The 19,840-nt window shown below is 38.9% G+C and overlaps 1 protein-coding gene across 3 annotated transcripts in view; it reads right to left on the reverse strand.

The window, feature by feature from the left end:
- Positions 1 to 233: 233 nt before the first annotated feature.
- The window catches only part of UBE2U (ubiquitin conjugating enzyme E2 U), a 68,797-nt gene continuing 49,190 nt past the window's right edge, over positions 234 to 19,840 (reverse strand). For 2 of the 3 annotated variants that reach the window (XM_019919309.2, XM_073788704.1), the window contains 2 exons: positions 18,366 to 18,460; positions 234 to 557 (listed from right to left, as the gene is read on the reverse strand). In XM_019919309.2, coding sequence (XP_019774868.1) covers positions 376 to 557; positions 18,366 to 18,460 — 277 coding nt within the window. In that variant the 3' untranslated portion in view covers positions 234 to 375. Of the gene's footprint in view, positions 558 to 18,360; positions 18,461 to 19,840 lie in introns of those variants that run through there. The other variant, XM_073788677.1, reaches the window with a different exon arrangement.

Consider the following 19,840-nt stretch of genomic DNA (forward strand, 5'->3'; position numbering starts at 1 on the left):
TACTTGGGTTAATGTCCAGCCTCTGAAGCTCCTGAATGTTCCCCTCCAATACCAGCCTCTTCCTCACCCAAGTTCTGCCTGCAAAAATGTGTGTCCAGTAGCCTAACAATGCTGGGTATAACACCCCTGATTGGAAAACCACAATAAACACTGCTGCTTGGCTAACTTAGGGTCAAACAATGAAGGAGAGCTCAAAAAATCTAAAACAACATATTCGCTGATTTGCACTTATATTTCTAATTTGTTCTTGCAGTGATAGGATGAGACCAACTTGAAAAGAAAATGGAATCCAAGTTGTGAGAGCCTTCCAAAGTTGCTCCATGAAGCTGAGCTGTGGTTGAGGCTGGTAATTTTTTAAATCCTCGAGCATTAGGCTTAGTCTTCCAAAGCATCTGTATCAAGAGTGTTGGTCCAGGCAACCAGATCTTCCACTTCTTCTTCCCATGGCTCATTTATGCTAACATCAACTGGTAAAACTTTTCTCTTCCACCGCTCCTTTGTTTCATCTGTCTTTGTGACGATATCTGTTTCAGTTTGTGAATCAGGAAAAGTTTGAACTATAATGGGAAATACAAAAAACAGCAATTTAATAGACATGGGCAGGAAAAACAATAAAAAGAAAGTGTCCCTGCATTTGTAGCATAATGCCTAAGATCATCTAAATGAATGCAAGTAACCTTTTTAAAGTTTCTAAATTTCACATTTTGCAATGAACTTATTTGTCATGAATCATTCTTTCCCTTTGGGTCAATCTTTCTATGCTCATACATGTACTGAGCCCCTGCTAAGTGCCAGTAGATGTGTCAGGGAAAAGGTGTCCATGAGTGATTCGGCAGCACAAGGATGGAATCACCATGTCTAAGTGAAAAAAGACTTGGACTTTGACAGGGAAGGAGAAATTTGCTAAACAGAGAGGGGCAGAGAAGGGAGATGGGAGCGCTTTAGATCAAGGACACGGCACAGACCAAGGCACAAAGGCATGAGAGAACCTGACAGCTTTGGAGGTAAACAGAGGTGACGCTTCAGTATTTATGCTCTGCCAGGTGCTGTGCTAAGCATGTGCTACATGTAAAATATAACTTAGACACAATGCTTATGATGGGCAGGTAATTATTACCTTTATTTTAAAGATGAGGAAATTGAGACTGAGTGGCCTGCAGTAACTTGCCCAAGGACGTCCAGTTAATAATAGTTAATTCTAGGTCCAAAGGATCCAAAATCACTGTGTTACAGTGTGTGGACAGTTCAGTGGAGCTGGCTAGTCAGGCTCAGACCAGGTTAGGAAAGCCTCATTTATCACACAAAGAAGTTTCATCTTTCTTGCATGGGTCTTGTAAACAGGGAAGTAAATTGACTATATTTTAAAAGAAGAATATAGATACAGTATCTATATTTCTCAATACTTCCACTCAGCGAGGGGAACTTGCTTTCTAGGGGTGAACCCTAGTTGGTGCTATTTATGTTCTGCTACCCCTAAAACCCCACTGTACTCTCCCCTCCCTGCATAATTATTGTCACCTAATTCATTGCCCAGCATGCAGTCAAGGACAAATTCTGTTGGTTTCATATGTTTATTTCCCCAATTATGTACCAAATGAACCTTGTAATATCCATTGTCTTCCAGTTGTGCTACAGACAAGGGTTATGAATGAATAGTTCTCTCGGTCTCTTTGGTTTATGGAAAGATTTATAGAGGGATTTGAGTTTACACAGCTGCCATCAGCCTATAAGAGGCCTGAGGTCTCTAAAGATTGAGTTCTTATTTTTATACTTTAATATTAATCTCTAGCTATTTTTTTTGTTAGTTTCTGCTTTATAACAAACTGAATCAGTTATACATATATATATGTTCCCATATCTCTTCCCTCTTGCATCTCCCTCCCTCCCACCCTCCCTATCCCAACCCTCTAGGTGGTCACAAAGCACTGAGCTGATCTCCCAGTACTATGCAGCTGCTTCCCACTAGCTATCTATTTTACGTTTGGTAGTGTATATATGTCCATGCCACTCTCTCGCTTTGTCACAGCTTACCCTTCCCCCGCCCCATATCCTCAAGTCCATGCTCTAGTAGGTCTGTGTCTTTATTCCCGTCTTACCCCTAGGTTCTTCATGACATTTTTTATTTCTTAGATTCCATGTATATGTGTTAGCAAACGGTATTTGTTTTTCTCCTTCTGATTTACTTCACTCTGTATGACAGACTCTAAGTCTATCCACCTCACTACAAATAACTCAATTTCGTTTCATTTTATGGCTTAGTAATATTCCATTGTATATATGTGCCACATCTTCTTTATCCATTCATCTGTTGATGGACACTTAGGTTGCTTCCATGTCCTGGCTATTGTAAATAGAGCTGCAATGAATATTTTGGTACATGACTGTTTTTGAATTATGGTTTTCTCAGGGTATATGCCCAGTAGAGGGATTGCTGGGTTGTATGGTATTCTATTTGTAGTTTTTTAAGGAACTTCCATACTGTTCTCCATAGTGGCTGCATCAATTTACATTCCCACCAACAGTGCAAGAGGGTTCCCTTTTCTCCACACCCTCTCCAGCATTTATTGTTTCTAGATTTTTTGATGATGGCCATTCTGACGGGTGTGAGATGATATCTCATTGTAGTTTTGATTTGCATTTCTCTAATGATTAATGATGTTGAGCATTCTTTCATGTGTTTGTTGGCAATCTGTATATCTTCTTTGGAGAAACGTCTATTTAGGTCTTCTGCCCATTTTTGGATTGGGTTGTTTGTTTTTTTTGATATTGAGCTGCATGAGCTGCTTGTAAATTTTGGAGATTAATCCTTTGTCAGTTGCTTCATTTGCAAATATTTTCTCCCATTCTGAGGGCTGTCTTTTGGTCTTGTTTATGGTTTCCTTTGCTGTGCAAAAGCTTTGAAGTTTCATTAGGTCCCACTTCTTTATTTTTGTTTTTATTTCCATTTCTCTAGGAGGTGGGTCAAAAAAGTTCTTGCTGTAATTTATGTCATAGAGTGTTCTGCCTATGTTTTCCTCGAAGAGTTTTATAGTGTCTGGCCTTACATTTAGGTCTTTAATCCATTTTGAGTTTATTTTTGTGCATGGTGTTAGGGAGTGCTCTAATTTCATACTTTTACATGTACCTGTCCAGTTTTCCCAGCACCACTTATTGAAGAGGCTGTCTTTTCTCCATTGTATATTCTTGCCTCCTTTATCAAAGATAAGGTGACCATATGTGCGTGGGTTTATCTCTGGGCTTTCTATCCTGTTCCATTGATCTATATTTCTCTTTTTGTGCCAGTACCATACTGCCTTGATTACTATAGCTTTGTAGTATAGTCTGAAGTCAGGGAGCCTGATTCCTCCACCTCCATTTTTCATTCTCAATATTGCTTTGGTTATATGGGGTCTTTTGTGTTTCCATACAAATTGTGAAATTTTTTGTTCTAGTTCTGTGAAAAATGCCAGTGGCAATTTGATAGGGATTGCATTGAATCTGTAGATTGCTTTGGGTAGTAGAGTCATTTTCACAATGTTGATTCTTCCAATCCAAGAACACGGAATATCTCTCAATCTATTTGTATCATCTTTAATTTCTTTCATCAGTGTCTTATAATTTTCTGCACACTGGTCTTTTGTCTCCTTAGGTAGGTTTATTCCTAGATATTTTATTCTTTTTGTTGCAATGGTAAATGGGAGTGTTTTCTTCATTTCACTTTCAGATTTTTCATTATTAGTGTATAAGAATGCCAGAGATTTCTGTGCATTAATTTTGTATCCTGCTACTTTACCAAATTCTTTGATTAGCTCTAGTAGTTTTCTGGTAGCATCTTTAGGATTCTCTATGTATAGTGTCATGTCATCTGAAAACAGTGACAGCTTTACTTCTTCTTTTCTGATTTGGATTCCTTTTATTTCTTTTTCTTCTCTGACTGCTGTGGCTAGGACTTCCAAAACTATGTTGAATAAGCGTGGTGAGAGTGGGCAACCTAGTCTTGTTCCTGATCTTAGTGGAAATGCTTTCAGTTTTTCACAATTGAGGACAATGTTGGCTGTGGGTTTCTCATATATGGCCTTTATTATGTTGAGGAAAGTTCCCTCTATGCCTACTTTCTGCAGGGTTTTTATCATAAATGGGTGTTGAATTTTGTTGAAAGCTTTCTCTGCATCTATTGAGATGATCATATGGGTTTTCTCCTTCAGTTGTTATTATGGTGTATCACGTTGACTGATTTGCATATATTGAAGAATCCTTGCATTCCTGGAATAAACCCCACTTGAACATGTTGTATGATCCTTTTAATGTGCTGTTGGATTCTTTTCCTAGTATTTTGTTGAGGATTTTTGCATCTATGTCCATCAGTGATATTGGCCTGTAGTTTTCTTTCTTTGTGACATCTTTGTCTGGTTATGGTATCAGGGTGATGGTGGCCTCATAGAATGAGTTTGGGAGTGTTCCTCCCTCTGCTATATTTTGGAAGAGTTTGAGAAGGATAGGCGTTAGCTCTTCTCTAAATGTTTGGTAGAAATCACCTGTGAAGCCATCTGGTCCTGGGCTACTGTTTGTTGGAAGATTTTTTTTTTTTTTTTGCGGTATGCGGGCCTCTCACTGTTGTGGCCTCTCCCGTTGCGGAGCACAGGCTCCAGACGCGCAGGCTCTGCAGCCATGGCTCACAGGCCCAGCTGCTCCGCGGCATGTGGGATCTTCCTGGACCAGGGCACGAACCCGCGTCCCCTGCATCGGCAGGCGGACTCTCAACCATTGCGCCACCAGGGAAGCCCTGTTGGAAGATTTCTAATTGCAGTTTCAATTTCAGTGCTTGTGATTGGCCTGTTCATATTTTCTATTTCTTCCTGGTTCAGTATCGGCAGGTTGTGCATTTCTAAGAATTTGTCCATTTCTTCCAGGTTGTCCATTTTATTGGCAAAGAGTTGCTTGTAGTAATCTCTCATGATCTTTTGTATTTCTGCAGTGTCAGTTGTTACTTCTCTGTTTTCGTTTCTAATTCTATTGATTTGATTCTTCTTCCTTTTTTTCTTGATGAGACTGGCTAATGGTTTATCAATTTTGTTTATCTTCTCAAACAACCAGCTTTTAGTTTTATTGATTTTGCTATCGTTTCCTTCATTTCTTTTTCATTTATTTCTGATCTGATCTTTATTATTTCTTTCCTTCTGCTAAATTTGGGGGTTTTTTTGTTCTTCTTTCTCTAATTGCTTTAGGTGCAATGTTAAGTTGTTTATTTGAGATGTTTCCTGTTGCTAAAGGTAGGATTGTATAGCTATAAACTTCCCTCTTAGAACTGCTTTTGCTGCATCCCATAGGTTTTGGGTCATTGTGTCTCCATTGTCATTTGCTTCTAGGTAGTTTTTAATTTCCTCTTTGATTTCTTCAGTAATCACTTCATTATTAAGTAGTGTATTGTTTAGCCTCCATGTGTTTGTATTTTTTACAGATCTTTTCCTGTAATTGACATCTAGTCTCATAGCATTGTGGTTGGAAAAGATACTTGGTACGATTTCAATTTTCTTAAATTTACCAAGGCTAGATTTGTGATCCAAGATAGGATCTATCCTGGAGAATGTTCCATGAGCACTTGAGAAAAATGTGTATTCTGTTGTTTTTGGATGGAATATCCTATAAATATCAATTAAGTCCATCTTGTTTAATGTATTATTTAAAGCTTGTGTTTCCTTATTTATTTTCATTTTGGATGATCTGTCCACTGGTGAAAGCGGGGTGTTAAAGTCCCCTACTATGATTGTGTTACTGTCGATTTCCCCTTTTATGACTGTTAGTATTTGCCTTATGTATTGAGGTGCTCCTATGTTGGGTGCATAAATATTTACAATTGTTATATCTTCTTCTTGGATCGATCCCTTGATCACTATGTAGTGTCCTTCTTTGTCTCTTGTAATAGTCTTTATTTTAAAGTCTATTTTGTCTGATATGAGAATTGCTACTCCAGCTTTTTTCTGATTTCCATTTGCATGGAATATCTTTTTCCATCCCCTCACTTTCAGTCTGTATGTGTGCCTAGGTCTGAAGTGGGTCTCTTGTAGACAGCATATATATGGGTCTTGCTTTTGTATCCATTCAGCCAGTCTGTGTCTTTTGGTGGGAGCATTTAATCCATTTACATTTAAGGTAATTATCGATATGTATGTTCCTATTCCCATTTTCTTAATTGTTTTGGGTTTGTTATTGTAGGTCTTTTCCTTCTCTTGTGTTTCTTGCCTAGAGAAGTTCCTTTAGCATTTGTTTTAAAGCTGGTTTGGTGGTGCTGAACTTTGTCTCAGCTTTTGCTTGTCTGTAAAGGTTTTAATTTCTCCATCAAATCTGAATGAGATCCTTGCTGGGTAGAGTAATCTTGTTTGTAGTATTTTCTCCTTCATCATTTTAAATATGTCCTGCCACTCCCTTCCGGCTTGCAGACTTTCTGCTGAAAGATCAGCTGCTAACCTTATGGGGATTCCCTTGTGTGTTATTTGTTGTTTTTCCCTTGCTGCTTTTAATATGTTTCCTTTGTATTTAATTTTTGATAGTTTGATTAATATGTGTCTTGGCGTGTTTCTCCTTAGATTTATCCTGTATGGGACTCTCTGTGCCTCCTGGACTTGATTAACTATTTCCTTTCCCATATTAGGGAAGTTTTCAACTATAATCTCTTCAAATATTTTCTCAGTCCCTTTCTTTTTCTCTTCTTCTTCTGGGACCCCTATAATTCAAATGTTGGTGCGTTTAATGTTGTCCCAGAGGTCTCTGAGACTGTCCTCAGTTCTTTTCATTCTTTTTTCTTTATTCTGCTCTGCAGTAGTTACTTCCACTATTTTATCTTCCAGGTCACTTATCTGTTCTTCTCCCTCAGTTATTCTGCTATTGATCCCTTCTAGAGTATTTTTAATTTCATTTATTGTGTTGTTCATCATTGCTAATTTCCTCTTTAGTTCTTCTAGGTCCTTGTTAAATGTTTCTTGCATTTTGTCTATTCTATTTCCAAGATTTTGGATCATCTTTACTATCATTATTCTGAATTCTTTTTCAGGTAGACTGCCTATTTCTTCTTCATTTGTTAGGTCTGGTGGGTTTTTACCTTGCTCCTTCATCTGCTGTGTGTTTTTCTGTCTTTTCATTTTGTTTATCTTACTGTGTTTGGGGTCTCCTTTTCGCAGGCTGCAGGTTCGTAGTTCCCGTTGTTTTTGGTGTCTGGCCCCAGTGGCTAAGGTTGGTTCAGTGGGTTTTGTAGGTTTCCTGGTGGAGGGGACTAGTGCCTGTGTTCTGGTGGATGAGGCTGGATCTTGTCTTTCTGGTGGGCAGGTCCATGTCTGGTGGTGTGTTTTGGGGTGTCTGTAGCCTTATTACGATTTTAGGCAGCCTCTCTGCTAATGGATGGGGCTGTGTTCCTGTCTTACTAGTTGTTTGGCATAGGGTGTCCAGCACTGTAGCTTGCTGGTCGTTGAGTGAAGCTGGGTCTTGGTGTTGAGATGGAGATCTCTGAGAGATTTTTGCCATTTGATATTACGTGGAGCTGGGAGGTCTCTTGTGGACCAGTGTCCTGAAGTTGGCTCTCCCACTTCAGTGGCACAGCCCTGATGCCTGGCTGGAGCACCAAGAGCCTGTCCTCCACATGGCTCAGAATAAAAGGGAGAAAAAATAGAAAGAAAGAGGATAAAATAAAATAAAGTAAGATAAAATAAAGTTATTAAAATAAAAAATAATTATTAAGGAAAAAAAATTTTTTTAAGTAAAAAAAAAAAAAACCCAGACAGTCAGAACCCTAGGACAAATGGTGAAAGCAAAGTTATACAGACAAAATCTCACACAGAAGCATACACATACAAACTCACAAAAGGAGGAAAGGGGGAAAAAATAATATATCTTCTAGCTATTTAAAATTAAATTCTGTCTTTCCCTTGAGATAATCTTCTCTATGAACATATCATTGATGGACTAATGATACTTCTTTCTAACCATGTTTGAGCTGTTCTAAATGCATATGCTTTTGGTCACAAGAAATACAGAGCCAAATTCAAACCAGTTTAAACAACAGAGAAATGTCTTATCTCACAGAAGGAGATCAGAGGTAGGGCAGGACTGAATGATACAGTGACTCAACAATGTCATTCAGGACAAGTTATTTCCACTACTCTGCTTTACCATCTCTGGCATTGTCTTCATCTTCAGAGTCACAGCAAGAGACATGTGGCCATTCTAGTACTCATATCAGACACAGCAACATCCAGAGGAATAAAGGGGTCTTTTCTCCAGGGTCTCATTTTTAAGAGTAGGAAAACTACCCCTGGAAGGACCTAGTATATTTCCTCTCAGGCTGAGTTGTGTCACACCCTACTCCTAAACTAGTCACTGGCAAGGGAAATGGGATTACCATGATTGGGTAGTCAGTTGTTGGAGTGGAATGAATGTTGGGAGTCAATGACCTTGACCATTTGCCCTCTTAGTTCCTGTGCTGCTAAAAAAAACAGAACAAAACAATACTCCTAGGAAGCATAAAAAGAAATCCTAGCTAGATTAGCAGAGCATAATGCAAAACAAACATAAAAATGTTTCCTCATGACATAGAAGAAGTAAACATTATTTTGAACCTTTTTCCTCCAGAAAATCTTAAGCATTACAAATCGCTCTGAGAAACCTTGGATTTACTGATTGGAATCAATAATAATAACTTTTGTTACTATGTTAAAATAAGTTACAGAAACACAAATTCTAATTGCCTTACGGTTTGTATGCCTTTCTTGGGATGGATCCTCAAAACCCTGCTTCTTAAAATTTTTTCTAATCCTAAAATAATTTAGTTAGTGAAGATACTAAGTTCTGTTCTGATTGGTGGGCTCTGATTATTGCCCAATGGTTTATTTCCATTCACTTCTGTATTATTTTGAGTTCAGTTAGAAAAACAAAGCCCTGGAGGGTGGAGTCAAGATGGTGGACTAGGAGGATGCAGAATTCGTGTCTCTGCACAACTAGGGCACCTACCAGTCACTGGTGGGGGACCACAGAAACCTAAGAGGATGGGAGGAACCCCCAACAACCAGTTGTTTCAATTATATTTTTATTTTTCCTAATATATTTTTTATCTTTCTAATTTTATTTTGTTTTTTATTCTTTGTTGTTGTACTGCTCCTTTTTTGCTTTTTTTTTTTTGCCTCACCACACAGCTTGCAGGATCGTGGTTTCCAGGCTGGAGGTCGGGCCTGAGCTCCTGTGGTGGGAGCTCTGAGTCCAAACTGCTGGACTAACAGAGAACCTCAGACCCCAGGGAATATTCATTGGAGTGAGGCCTCCCAGAGGTCCTCATCTTGGCACCAAGACCTGGTTCTGTACAACTGTCTGCAAACTCCACTGCTGGACGCCTCAGGCCAAACAACCACTAAGACAGGAATACAGCACCACCCATCAAAAAAAAATGAAATGACAAAAAAATACGTTACAGCTGAAGGAGCAAGGTAAAAACCTACAAGACCAAATAAATGAAGACAAAATAGGCAACCTACCTAAAAAAGTATTCAGAGTAATGATATTAAAAATGATCCAAAATCTCAGAAACAGAATGAAGAAAATACGAGAAATATTTAACAAGGATCTAGAAGAACTAAAGAGGAAACAAACAGTGATGAACAACACAACTGAAATTAAAAATACTCTAAAAGGAATCAACAGCAGAATAAGTGAGGCAGAAGAACGGATAAGTAAGCTGGAAGATAAAATGGTGGAAATAACGGCCAGGGAGCAAAATAAAGAAAAAACAATGAAAAGAATTGACGACAGTCTCAGAGACCTTGGGGACAACACTAAACACACCAACATTCGAATTATAGGGGTCCCAGAAGAAGAAGAAAAAAGAAAAGGTGTGAGAAAATATTTGAAGAGATTATAGTTAAAAACTTCCCAAACATGGGAGAGGAAATAGTCAATCAAGTCCAGGAAGTGCAGAGAGTCCCATACAGGATAAACCCAAAGAGAAACATGCCGAGACACATATTAATCAAACTATCAAAAATTAAATATAAAGAAAAAATATTAAAAGCAGCAAGGTAGGGGCTTCCCTGGTGGCGCAGTGGTTGAGAGTCCACCTGCCGATGCAGGGAACATGGGTTCGTGCCCCGGTCCGGGAAGATCCCACATGCCGCGGAGCGGCTGGGCCCGTGAGCCATGGCTGCTGAGCCTGTGCGTCCAGAGCCTGTGCTCCGCAACGGGAGAGGCCACAACAGTGAGAGGCCCGCGTACTGCAAAAAAAAAAAAAAAAAAAGCAGAAAGGGAAAATCAACAAATAACATACAAGGGAATCCCCATGAGGTTAACAGCTGATCTTTAAGCAGAAACTCTGCAAGCCAGAAGGGAGTGGCAGGACATATTTAAAGTGATGAAAGGGAAAAACCTAGAACCAAGATTACTCTCCCCAGCAAGGATCTTATTCAGATTCGATGGAAAAATCAAAAGCTTTACAGACAAGCAAAAGCTATAAGAATTCAGCACCACCAAACCAGCTTTACAAGAAGTGCTAAAGGAACTTCTCTAAGTGGGAAACACAAGAGTAGAAAAAGACCACAAAAACAAACCCAAATCAATTAAGAAAATGGTAATAGGAACATACATATCGATAATCACCTTGAATATAAATGGATTAAATGCTCCAACCAGAAGACACAGACTCGCTGAATGGATACAAAAACAAGGCCTTTATATATGCTACAAGAAACCCACTTCAGACCTAGGCACACATACAGACTGAAAGTGAGGGGATGGAAAAAGCCATTCCATGCAAATGGAAATCACAAGAAAGCTGGAGTAGCAACACTCATATCAGATAAAATAGACTTAAAAATAAAGACTGTTACAAGAGATAAGGAAGGACACTAAATAATGATCAAGGGATCAATCCAAGAAGAAAACATAACAATTGTAAATATTTATGCACGCAACATAGAAGCACCTCAACACATAAGGCAAATGCTAATAGCCATAAAAGGAGAAGTCGACAGTAACACAGTAATAGTGGGGGACTCTAACACCCCACTTATACCAACAGACAGATAATCCAGACAGAAAATAAATAAGGAAACAAAAGCTTTAAATGACACAATAGATCTGATAGACTTAATTGATATTTTTAGGACAATCCACCCAAAAGCGGAAAAATACACTTTCTTCTCAAGTGCATAAGGAACTTTCTTGAGAATAGAGCACATCTTGGGTCACAGATCAAACTTTGGAAAATTTAAGAAAATGAAATCGTGTCAAGCATCTTTTCCAACCACAACGTTATGAGATTACAAATCAATTATAGGGAAAAAAACAGTAAAAATCACAAATACATAAAGGCTAAACAGTGCTCTGCTAAATAACCAAGAGACCACTGAAGAACTCAAAGAGGAAATTAAAAAATACTTAGAAACAAATGACAACAAAAACACGATGATCCAAAACCTATGGGATGCAGCAAAAGCAGTTCTAAGAGGGACGTTCATAGCAATTCAAGCTCACCTCAAGAAACAAGAAAAATTTCAAATAAACAAACTAACCTTACACCTAAAGCAACTAGAAAAAGAACAAAGAAAACCCAAAATTAGTAGAAGGAAAGAAATAAAAAAGATCAGAGCAGAAATAAATGAAATAGAAACAAAGAAAACAATAGCAAAGATCAATAAAACTAAAAGCTGGTTCTTTGAGAAGATAAACAAAATTGATAAACCTTTAGCCAGATTCATCAAGAAAAAAAGGGAGAGGACTCATATCAATAAAATTAGCAATGAAAAAGGAGAGAATACAACTGACACCACAGAAATACAAAAGGCCATAAGAGACTACTACAAGCAACTGTATGCCAGTAAAATGGACAACCTGGAAGAAATGGACAAATTCTTGGAAAAGTACAAGTTTCCAAGATTAAACCAGGAAGAATTAGAAAATATAAACAAACAAATCACAGGTAATGAAATTGAAACTGTGATTAAAAATCTTCCAACATGGGACTTCCCTGGCAGCGCAGTGGTTGGGAATCCGCCTGCCAATGCAGGGGACACGGGTTTGAGCCCTGGTCCGGGAGGATCCCACATGCCACGGAGCGGCAGAGCCCATGTGACACAACTACTGAGCCGGCGAGCCACAGCTGCTGAGGCCCGTGCGCCTGGAGCCTGTGCTCAGCAGCGGGAAGCCACCGCGGTGAGAGGCCCACGCACCGCGGCAAAGGGTGGACCCTGCTCGCCACAACTGGAGAAAGCCCATGCACACACAGCCACAAAGACCCAACACAGCCACAAATAAATAAAAAATAAGTAAATTTATAAAAAAAAAAAAATCTTCCAACAAACAAAAGTCCAGGACCAGATGGTGTCACAGGCGAATCCTATCAAACATTTAGAGAAGAGTTAACACCTAACCTTCTCAAACTCTTCCAAAAAACTGTGGTGGGAGGAACACTCCCAAACTCGTTCTATGAGGCCACAATCACCCTGATACCAAAACCAGACAAAGATATCACAAAAAAAGAAAATTATAGACCAGTATCACTGATGAACATAGACACAAAAATCCTTACAAAATACTAGCAAACAGAATCCAACAACACATTAAAAGGATCATACACCATGATCAAGTGGGATGTATCCCAGGATGCAAGGATTCTTCAATATACACAAATCAATCAACGTGATACACCATATTAACAAATTTATTATACAACTATTACACAATTAACAAAGTGAAGAATAAAAACCATATGATCATCTCACTAGATGCAGAAAAAGCTTTTGACAAAATTCAGCACCCATTTATGATAAGAACCTTCCAGCAAGTGGGCAGAGAGGGAACCTACCTACCTAATAAAAGCCATATGTGACAAACCACAGCAAACAATATTCTCAATGGTGAAAAACTGAAAGCATTTCCTCTACGATCAGGAACAACAGAAGGATGTCCACTCTCACCACTATTATTCAACATAGTTTTGGAAGTCCTAGCCATAGCAATCAGAGAAGAAAAAGAAAGGGAATACAAATTGGAAAAGAAGCAGTAAAACTGTCACTGCAGATGATAAGATATGATACATAGAAAATCCTAAAGATGCCACCAGAAAGCTACTAGAACTAATGAATGAATTTGGTAAGGTTGCAGGATACAAAATTAATGCACAGAAATCTCTTGCATTCTTATACACTAACAACTAAAGATCAGAAAGAGAAATTAAGGAAACACTCTCATTTACCACTGCAACAAAAATAATAAACTACCTAGGAATAAACCTACCTAAGGAGGCAAAAGACCTGTATTCAGAAAACTATAAAACACTGATGAAAGAAATCAAAGGTAACATAAACAGATGGAGAGATATACCATGCTCCTGGATTGGAAGAATCAATATTGTGAAAATGACTATACTACCCAAAGCAATCTACAGGTTCAATGCAATCCCTATCAAATTACCAATGGAATTTTTCACAGAACTAGAACAATAAATTTTACAATTTGTATGGAAACACAAAAGATCCCCAATAGCCAAAGCAATGTTGAGAAAGAAAATTGGACCTGGAGGAATCAGACTCCCTGACTTCAGACTATACTACAAAGCTACAGTATGGTACTGGCACAACAATAGAAATATAGATCAATGGAACAGGATAGAAAGCCCAGAGGTAAACTCATGCACCTATGGTCAACTAATGTATGACAAAGGAGGCAAGGATATACAATGGAGAAAGACAGTCTTTTCAATAAGTGGTGTGGGAAAAACTGGACAGCTACATGTAAAAGAATGAAATTAGAACACACTCTAACACCATACATAAAAATAAACTTAAAATGGATTAAAAACCTAAATGTAAGGCCAGACACTATAAAACTCTTAGAGGAAATCATAATCAGGACACTCTATGACATAAATCACAGCAAGATCCTTTTTGACCCACCTCCTAGAGTAAGGGAAATAAAAACAAAAATAAACAAATGGGACCTAATGAAACTTAAAAGCTTTTGCACAGCAAAGGAAACCATAAAAAAGATGAAAGGAATGGGAGAAAATATTTGCAAACGAAGCAATGGACAAAGGATTAATCTCCAAAATATACAAGCAGCTCATGCATCTCAATATCACAAAAACAAACAACCCTAACCAAAAATGGGCAGAAGACCTAAATAGACATTTCTCCAAAGAAGATATACAGATGGCCAACAAATGCATGAAAAGATGCTCAACATCACTATTTATTAGAGAAATGCAAATCAGAACCACAATGAGGTATCACCTCACACTGATCAGAATGGCCATCATCAAAAAATCTACAAACAATAAATGCTGGAGAAGGTGTGGAGAAAAGGGAACCCTCCTGCACTGTTGGTGGGAATGTAAATTGATACAGCCACTATGGAGAACAGTATGGAGGTTCCTTAAAAAACTAAAACTAGAACTACCATATGATCCAGCAATCCCACTACTGGGAATATATCCTGAGAAAACCATAATTCAAAAAGAGTCATGTACCAAAATGTTCATTGCAGGTCTATTTACAATAGCCAGGAGATGAGCAACCTAAGTGTCCATCAACAGATGAAATGGATAAAGAAGATGTGGCACATGTATACAAGGGAATATTACTCAGCCATAAAAAGGAACGAAATTGAGTTATTTGTAGTGAGGTGGATGGACCTAGAATCTGTCACACAGAGTGAAGTAAGTCAGAAAGAGAAAAACAAATGCTATATGCTAATGCATATATATGGAATTTTTAAAAGCGGTACTGATGATCCTAGTGGTGGGGTAAGAATAAAGACACAGACGTAGAGAACGGACTTGAAGGCATAGTGGGGAAGGGGAAGCTGGGATGAAGTGAGAAAGTAGCATTGATGTATATACACTACCAAATGTAAAATGGATGGCTAGTGGGAAGCTGCTGCATAGCACAGGGAGATCAGCTCGGTGCTTTGTGATGACCTAGAGGGATGGGATATGGAGGGTGGGAGTGAGGGGATATGGGGATATATGTATACGTATAGCGGATTCACTTTGTTGTACAGTAGAAACTAACACAGCATTTTAAGGCATTTATACTCCAATAAAGATGTGGAAAAAAAAAAAGAAAAAGAAAAACAGAGCCCTTACAAGTAATACAAGAGTGAGAGGTTCAATATATGAAACAAGGACTATACACGTGTGGGAAGACCTGGAGCAGTGAGGTGTGGAAGGCCATAGCTGGAGAACCAGAGGAATATCACTGCCTATGTTAGCCTGATGCACTATGAGTGGGGAAACCAGCACAAGATGCTGCACACATCTAACCATCCCAAGTGGGACAAACATTGTGAGCTCATGGAGATTTCTGTGAAGCCATCACATCTGTAAAGTGAGAGTTTGTGAAGAGTTGCATGAAACTTTTGTGTCTGAGGAAGCTGCCATGTATGATACACACTTCTCAAGAATGACGGCCTTTTCTCCACTCCCACCTCCAAAATCTCAGATGAATTTTTTCACATTGGCAAACTATGACATGCTAACCCTCTCTGCAAAAGGGAAGCACAGAGTTCATTCCTTTTCCAGCTGAGTCATATTTTCCTTTGGTATCCTGTACAAGTTCACTCTTGCTATATAATAAACAATCACAAGATCTCAGTGACATAGGACAGCAAGCATTTGTTTAGGTCACGCATCTGCAGGTCAGCTGTGGGTAAGCTTCTGTGGGTTGCGGATGGCTGGGAAGCTTGGCTGGGAAGCTTGGTGACCAGAGGGCTAGTCCAGGCATGTTCTTGTGATGATGGCAGGAGTGAAAAAGAGCAAGCCAAATTGCACAAACCCTTCCCAAACCCTGAGCACATCATACCCACTAATATTCCACAGGTCAAAACAGTCACATGGCAAAGCTCAAAGTCAAGGGTCAAGGGAGTACATTTTGCCCACGGTGGTGGAACAGGATAGGGAGTGAATATTTCTGAACACTAATCTAATTGGCCACAACCTCTTAGGTACAGTCTCTTCTCTCAGCAGTAAGATTAGACACAAAGGAGAGTCTATTCCAATTTCAAAGAGGACATGACTCAGAACTAGAAATCAAAGAGTTTCTGGACATTCCTTAAAATGTTCTCTTCCAGCTCACTTTTCTTACTTTTTCTCATTTATCATGAGTTTATCCCCCCTTTTTCCAAAATCACAGGGTTGCTGAAACAGTGACAACTCTACCCCATCCTATCATTCACTCATTTGTTCATGAGCATTGAATGACTACTATATGCCAGGCACCATGCTGAGAGGTAAACAGCCCCTTCCCTCAAGGAGGTCACGTTCTTTTAAAGGAGACTGGCAGTAAAGAGACCACTATAACATAGCACGTGTGGTGGACAGACTCTAAGCTGGCCTGTCATGATCCCCACATTCTGCTGTTCACACCTTTGTGTAATCTCCTCCCTTTTGAGTATGTGTAGGACTTGCTACTTGCTTCTAATCAATCGAATATGACAAAGGTAATGGAATCTCACTCTCATGATTATGTTATATAAGTTTCTACCTTACTATCATACTTGTTCTAAAGAATTTCCTTGCTAGCTGGCTGAAGTAGGAGACTACGCTGGGAAAGTCCACAAGGCGATGAACTGCCGGAAGCCTTAAGAGCAGAGCGAGGCCTCCAGCATACAGCCGGCAAGAAGCTGGGCCCTCGGTCCTAAAGACAAAAGGAAGTGAATTTTGTCAGCAACTTCAGTGAGCTTACAGCAAGCAAATTCTTCCCTGTTCCAGCCGCCAGATGAGAATGCAGCCCAGCTGACGCCTTGATCACAGCCTTATGAGACCCCAAGCACAGGATCCTGCTACATCGTGCCTTGACTGTGGGCACATATAAACTGTGAAATAACAAGTGTGTGCTGTTTTAAGCCATTAGTGTGTGGTAATTTATTACACAGCAATAGAAAACTAATAGAGCATGATAAGACATGATAGTGTGCTATGATGGCTTACAGGGAAAGTTTCCTAGAGAAGGTAATACCTGAGCTGAATCTCAGAATGAGTAGGTACTAGAAAGGAAGAAAAAGGAGGGAATGATGCTGGGAACTGGGGGGTGGGTATATGAGAAAACACAGAGCACCTCTCAAATTTTTTTGAAATGAAGGAGGGAATAAACAACCATGACCTACTAGGTCAGTGTGGTGTTTAGGGTGTAAGTAGGACAAATAATTTTAGATTCACTTAAAACATAAGCAGATTTGAGCTACAGAAAGCAGTCTGACAAAGCATGGACAGAAATTGTTGCAATCATCAACTTAACGAAATGATCTCTTCCACTGGTGAAGATGGGGGTGGGAGGATGTTGGAGGAGAGAGAGGAGTAGAGAATTCATGGAGGAAGCAGAGAGTAAGGCTGGAGAAAGCAACACTTCTTACCAATTCTTCCAGGCACCTTGAATCTGGAATAAGGCACAGTTGAATGGAGAAGACTGAGGCTGGTAATTTAGAGGATGAATCTGCATGACACACCAAAACAAGTAGGAGCAAGAGAAGTAGATACTGAGTGGGGAAAAGAAAGAGATGGGGGGCAGGACCTTGAACAATCACTGAATGAAGGTTGTTGCCTGTGTCTGGCGTTTGTAGGCTGTTGTGTTTCAAAGACAGGCAACAGCAAAAGCAGCAACGAATAGTTCAGAGGACTTCCCAGTTCACAAAGAATTTTTACCTCCATGGAGTCATTTAGTCACAAGAATCCTCTGACATAGGGAAGGATGTTAGAAACAAATATTTACTGAACATCTTCCATGTACCCAGTACTAGCTGAGGATGAAGAAACTGAAGCTCAGAGGTTAAGAGACTCTCCTATAATTACATAGATGTGGTATCTAAACCCAAGTTCTCTGACCCCGAATGTTTTGCTCTCCCTTCTATAGTAGCTGATTTCCATAAGTTACCAGCTCTCTCTTCCTGCTCAAGACCTACCCCCAATCTGTACCAAATGTTTCTTTGAAAAAATTTTAATTCTAAAAATAGTACCTGAAACATCTCAACTAATATTATTCCTTTCTTTTCAACCATGTTGCATGTATTTCTGAATTTAAAATGAGTTCTGGGAATCAGTTTATTTAGTGTTTTGCTTATTTTTGCTGCTTTTATACATTTGAAACTTAGCCTTAGATTTTCAAATTGTGTATTCACCTATCAAAGGCTACAAAACTTGAAAGTATAACTAATTCATTTTTTTCAAAGTTCCAATTCTTATGTAAGTAACTTACTGAATTTATTTTGTTAGAGAGAGTTAAAGCAGCTTTAAAAAGGGAACACAAGATTAGGCCTCACATATCTAAAACTTATTTGAACTGAATAAAAATTTAAATTTATTATTATGACTAGTATTTCACTTCTAAAAACAAAGTAAAACAAATAGATTGAACTCAGTTTACCCGGAGTTGTACAGAGATAACTTCTTTCAGTTGGATAACTGGTTTTGTGAGGCTTTTTATTTTCTCTAGCAATCCGAGCCATGGCAGCAGCATACCTAGAATAACAAAAAGAAGAAATTATCACCTATGGATATAAATGGAAAGGCCAAACACAATTTTTAGAAAAATACTATAAAAAATCGCATCATTGTTAAGTTTTGATGTCAATGTGTTGAATGAGTTAGTGAGTTTTTCTCCCTGTTTTCTCAAAGAGTATGTATAAGGTTTGAAAGTTAGGTAGAAAACACCTATTAAAAACATTTGTACTTAGTAAAGAAGAAGAAGAAGAAGAACAAAAGGAAGAGGAAGAAGAAGGAGGAGAAGGAGAAGCGGAAGAAGAAGAATGAATTTTGGGAAGCGTATATTACTTTTGAGAAAAATAAGACAAATCAAACGAAACAGACAAGCAGAGCAATGGGCTTTGACAATGGTACCATGCTGAGTATTGACTAAGGCAATGGTAAACTGAAATGATTCCAGTATGTGTTTTCCAACAGACTAGTACTTAGAAAAGTAAACAAATATGGCGTTAGATTAATATTTTAAGAGTAATAAAAACACCATTTGGTAGAGCAAGGTATGTTAGCTTCCTGGGAGTGCCATAACCAATTACCACAAACATGGCGACTTAAAATAACAGAAATTTAATCTCTCCCAGTTTCGGAGGCTAAAGTCTAGACCCACGGTGTTGGCAGGACCATGCTTCCCCTGGAGGCTTTAGGAGAGAACCCTTCTTTGCCTCTTCCTGGCTTCTACTGGCTCCCAGCAACCCTTGGCTTGCAGCTTCGTCACTCGGATCTCGGCCTCCACTGCCACATGGCCTTCTTCCTGGTGTCTCCCTGCCCTCCTCTTCTTAGAAGGACACCAGTTACTGGACTTAGAGCCCAACTTAATCTGCTATAGATCATCTTAACTAATTACATCTCCAAAGATCCTATTTCAAAATAAGGTCATAATCTGAGGTTCTGGGTGGACACGAGTTTCGGGAGAACACTGCAACCCTTACACAAGGGAAAAATTCTACCAGAAAAATTCATGACATATCCTGGAAAAAACCCACCACCTGGTAGGAGATATCAAGGAGCCCAAGTCAAGCTACAACAGCATTTCCTTAGAGAAGGAGTTCATATATGGAAATGAAAATTTTTACAAAAATTTCTTTTGGGGCTGACTAAATTTTTTAATATATTATGACAAGAAAACTTTTGGTGAAAATATTGTTTATTGTAATTGAAATTAAAGTGGAATAGAACTGCTTTTGTCTCACAGGTGTACCTCACTTACACAATACTTCTGAAAAGTTCATTCATTTGAAAAATATTCATTGAGCACATACCTTGTGCCAGGCACTGTTCTAGGAGCTAATGATACAGGAAGAACAAGACAGACAAGGTCCCTGGCCCCATTGAGAGGAGAAAAAAATAAGCGGATGTGAA

Source organism: Tursiops truncatus, chromosome 1 (assembly GCF_011762595.2).
Source record: "Tursiops truncatus isolate mTurTru1 chromosome 1, mTurTru1.mat.Y, whole genome shotgun sequence".
Classification (NCBI taxonomy): Eukaryota; Metazoa; Chordata; class Mammalia; order Artiodactyla; family Delphinidae; genus Tursiops; species Tursiops truncatus.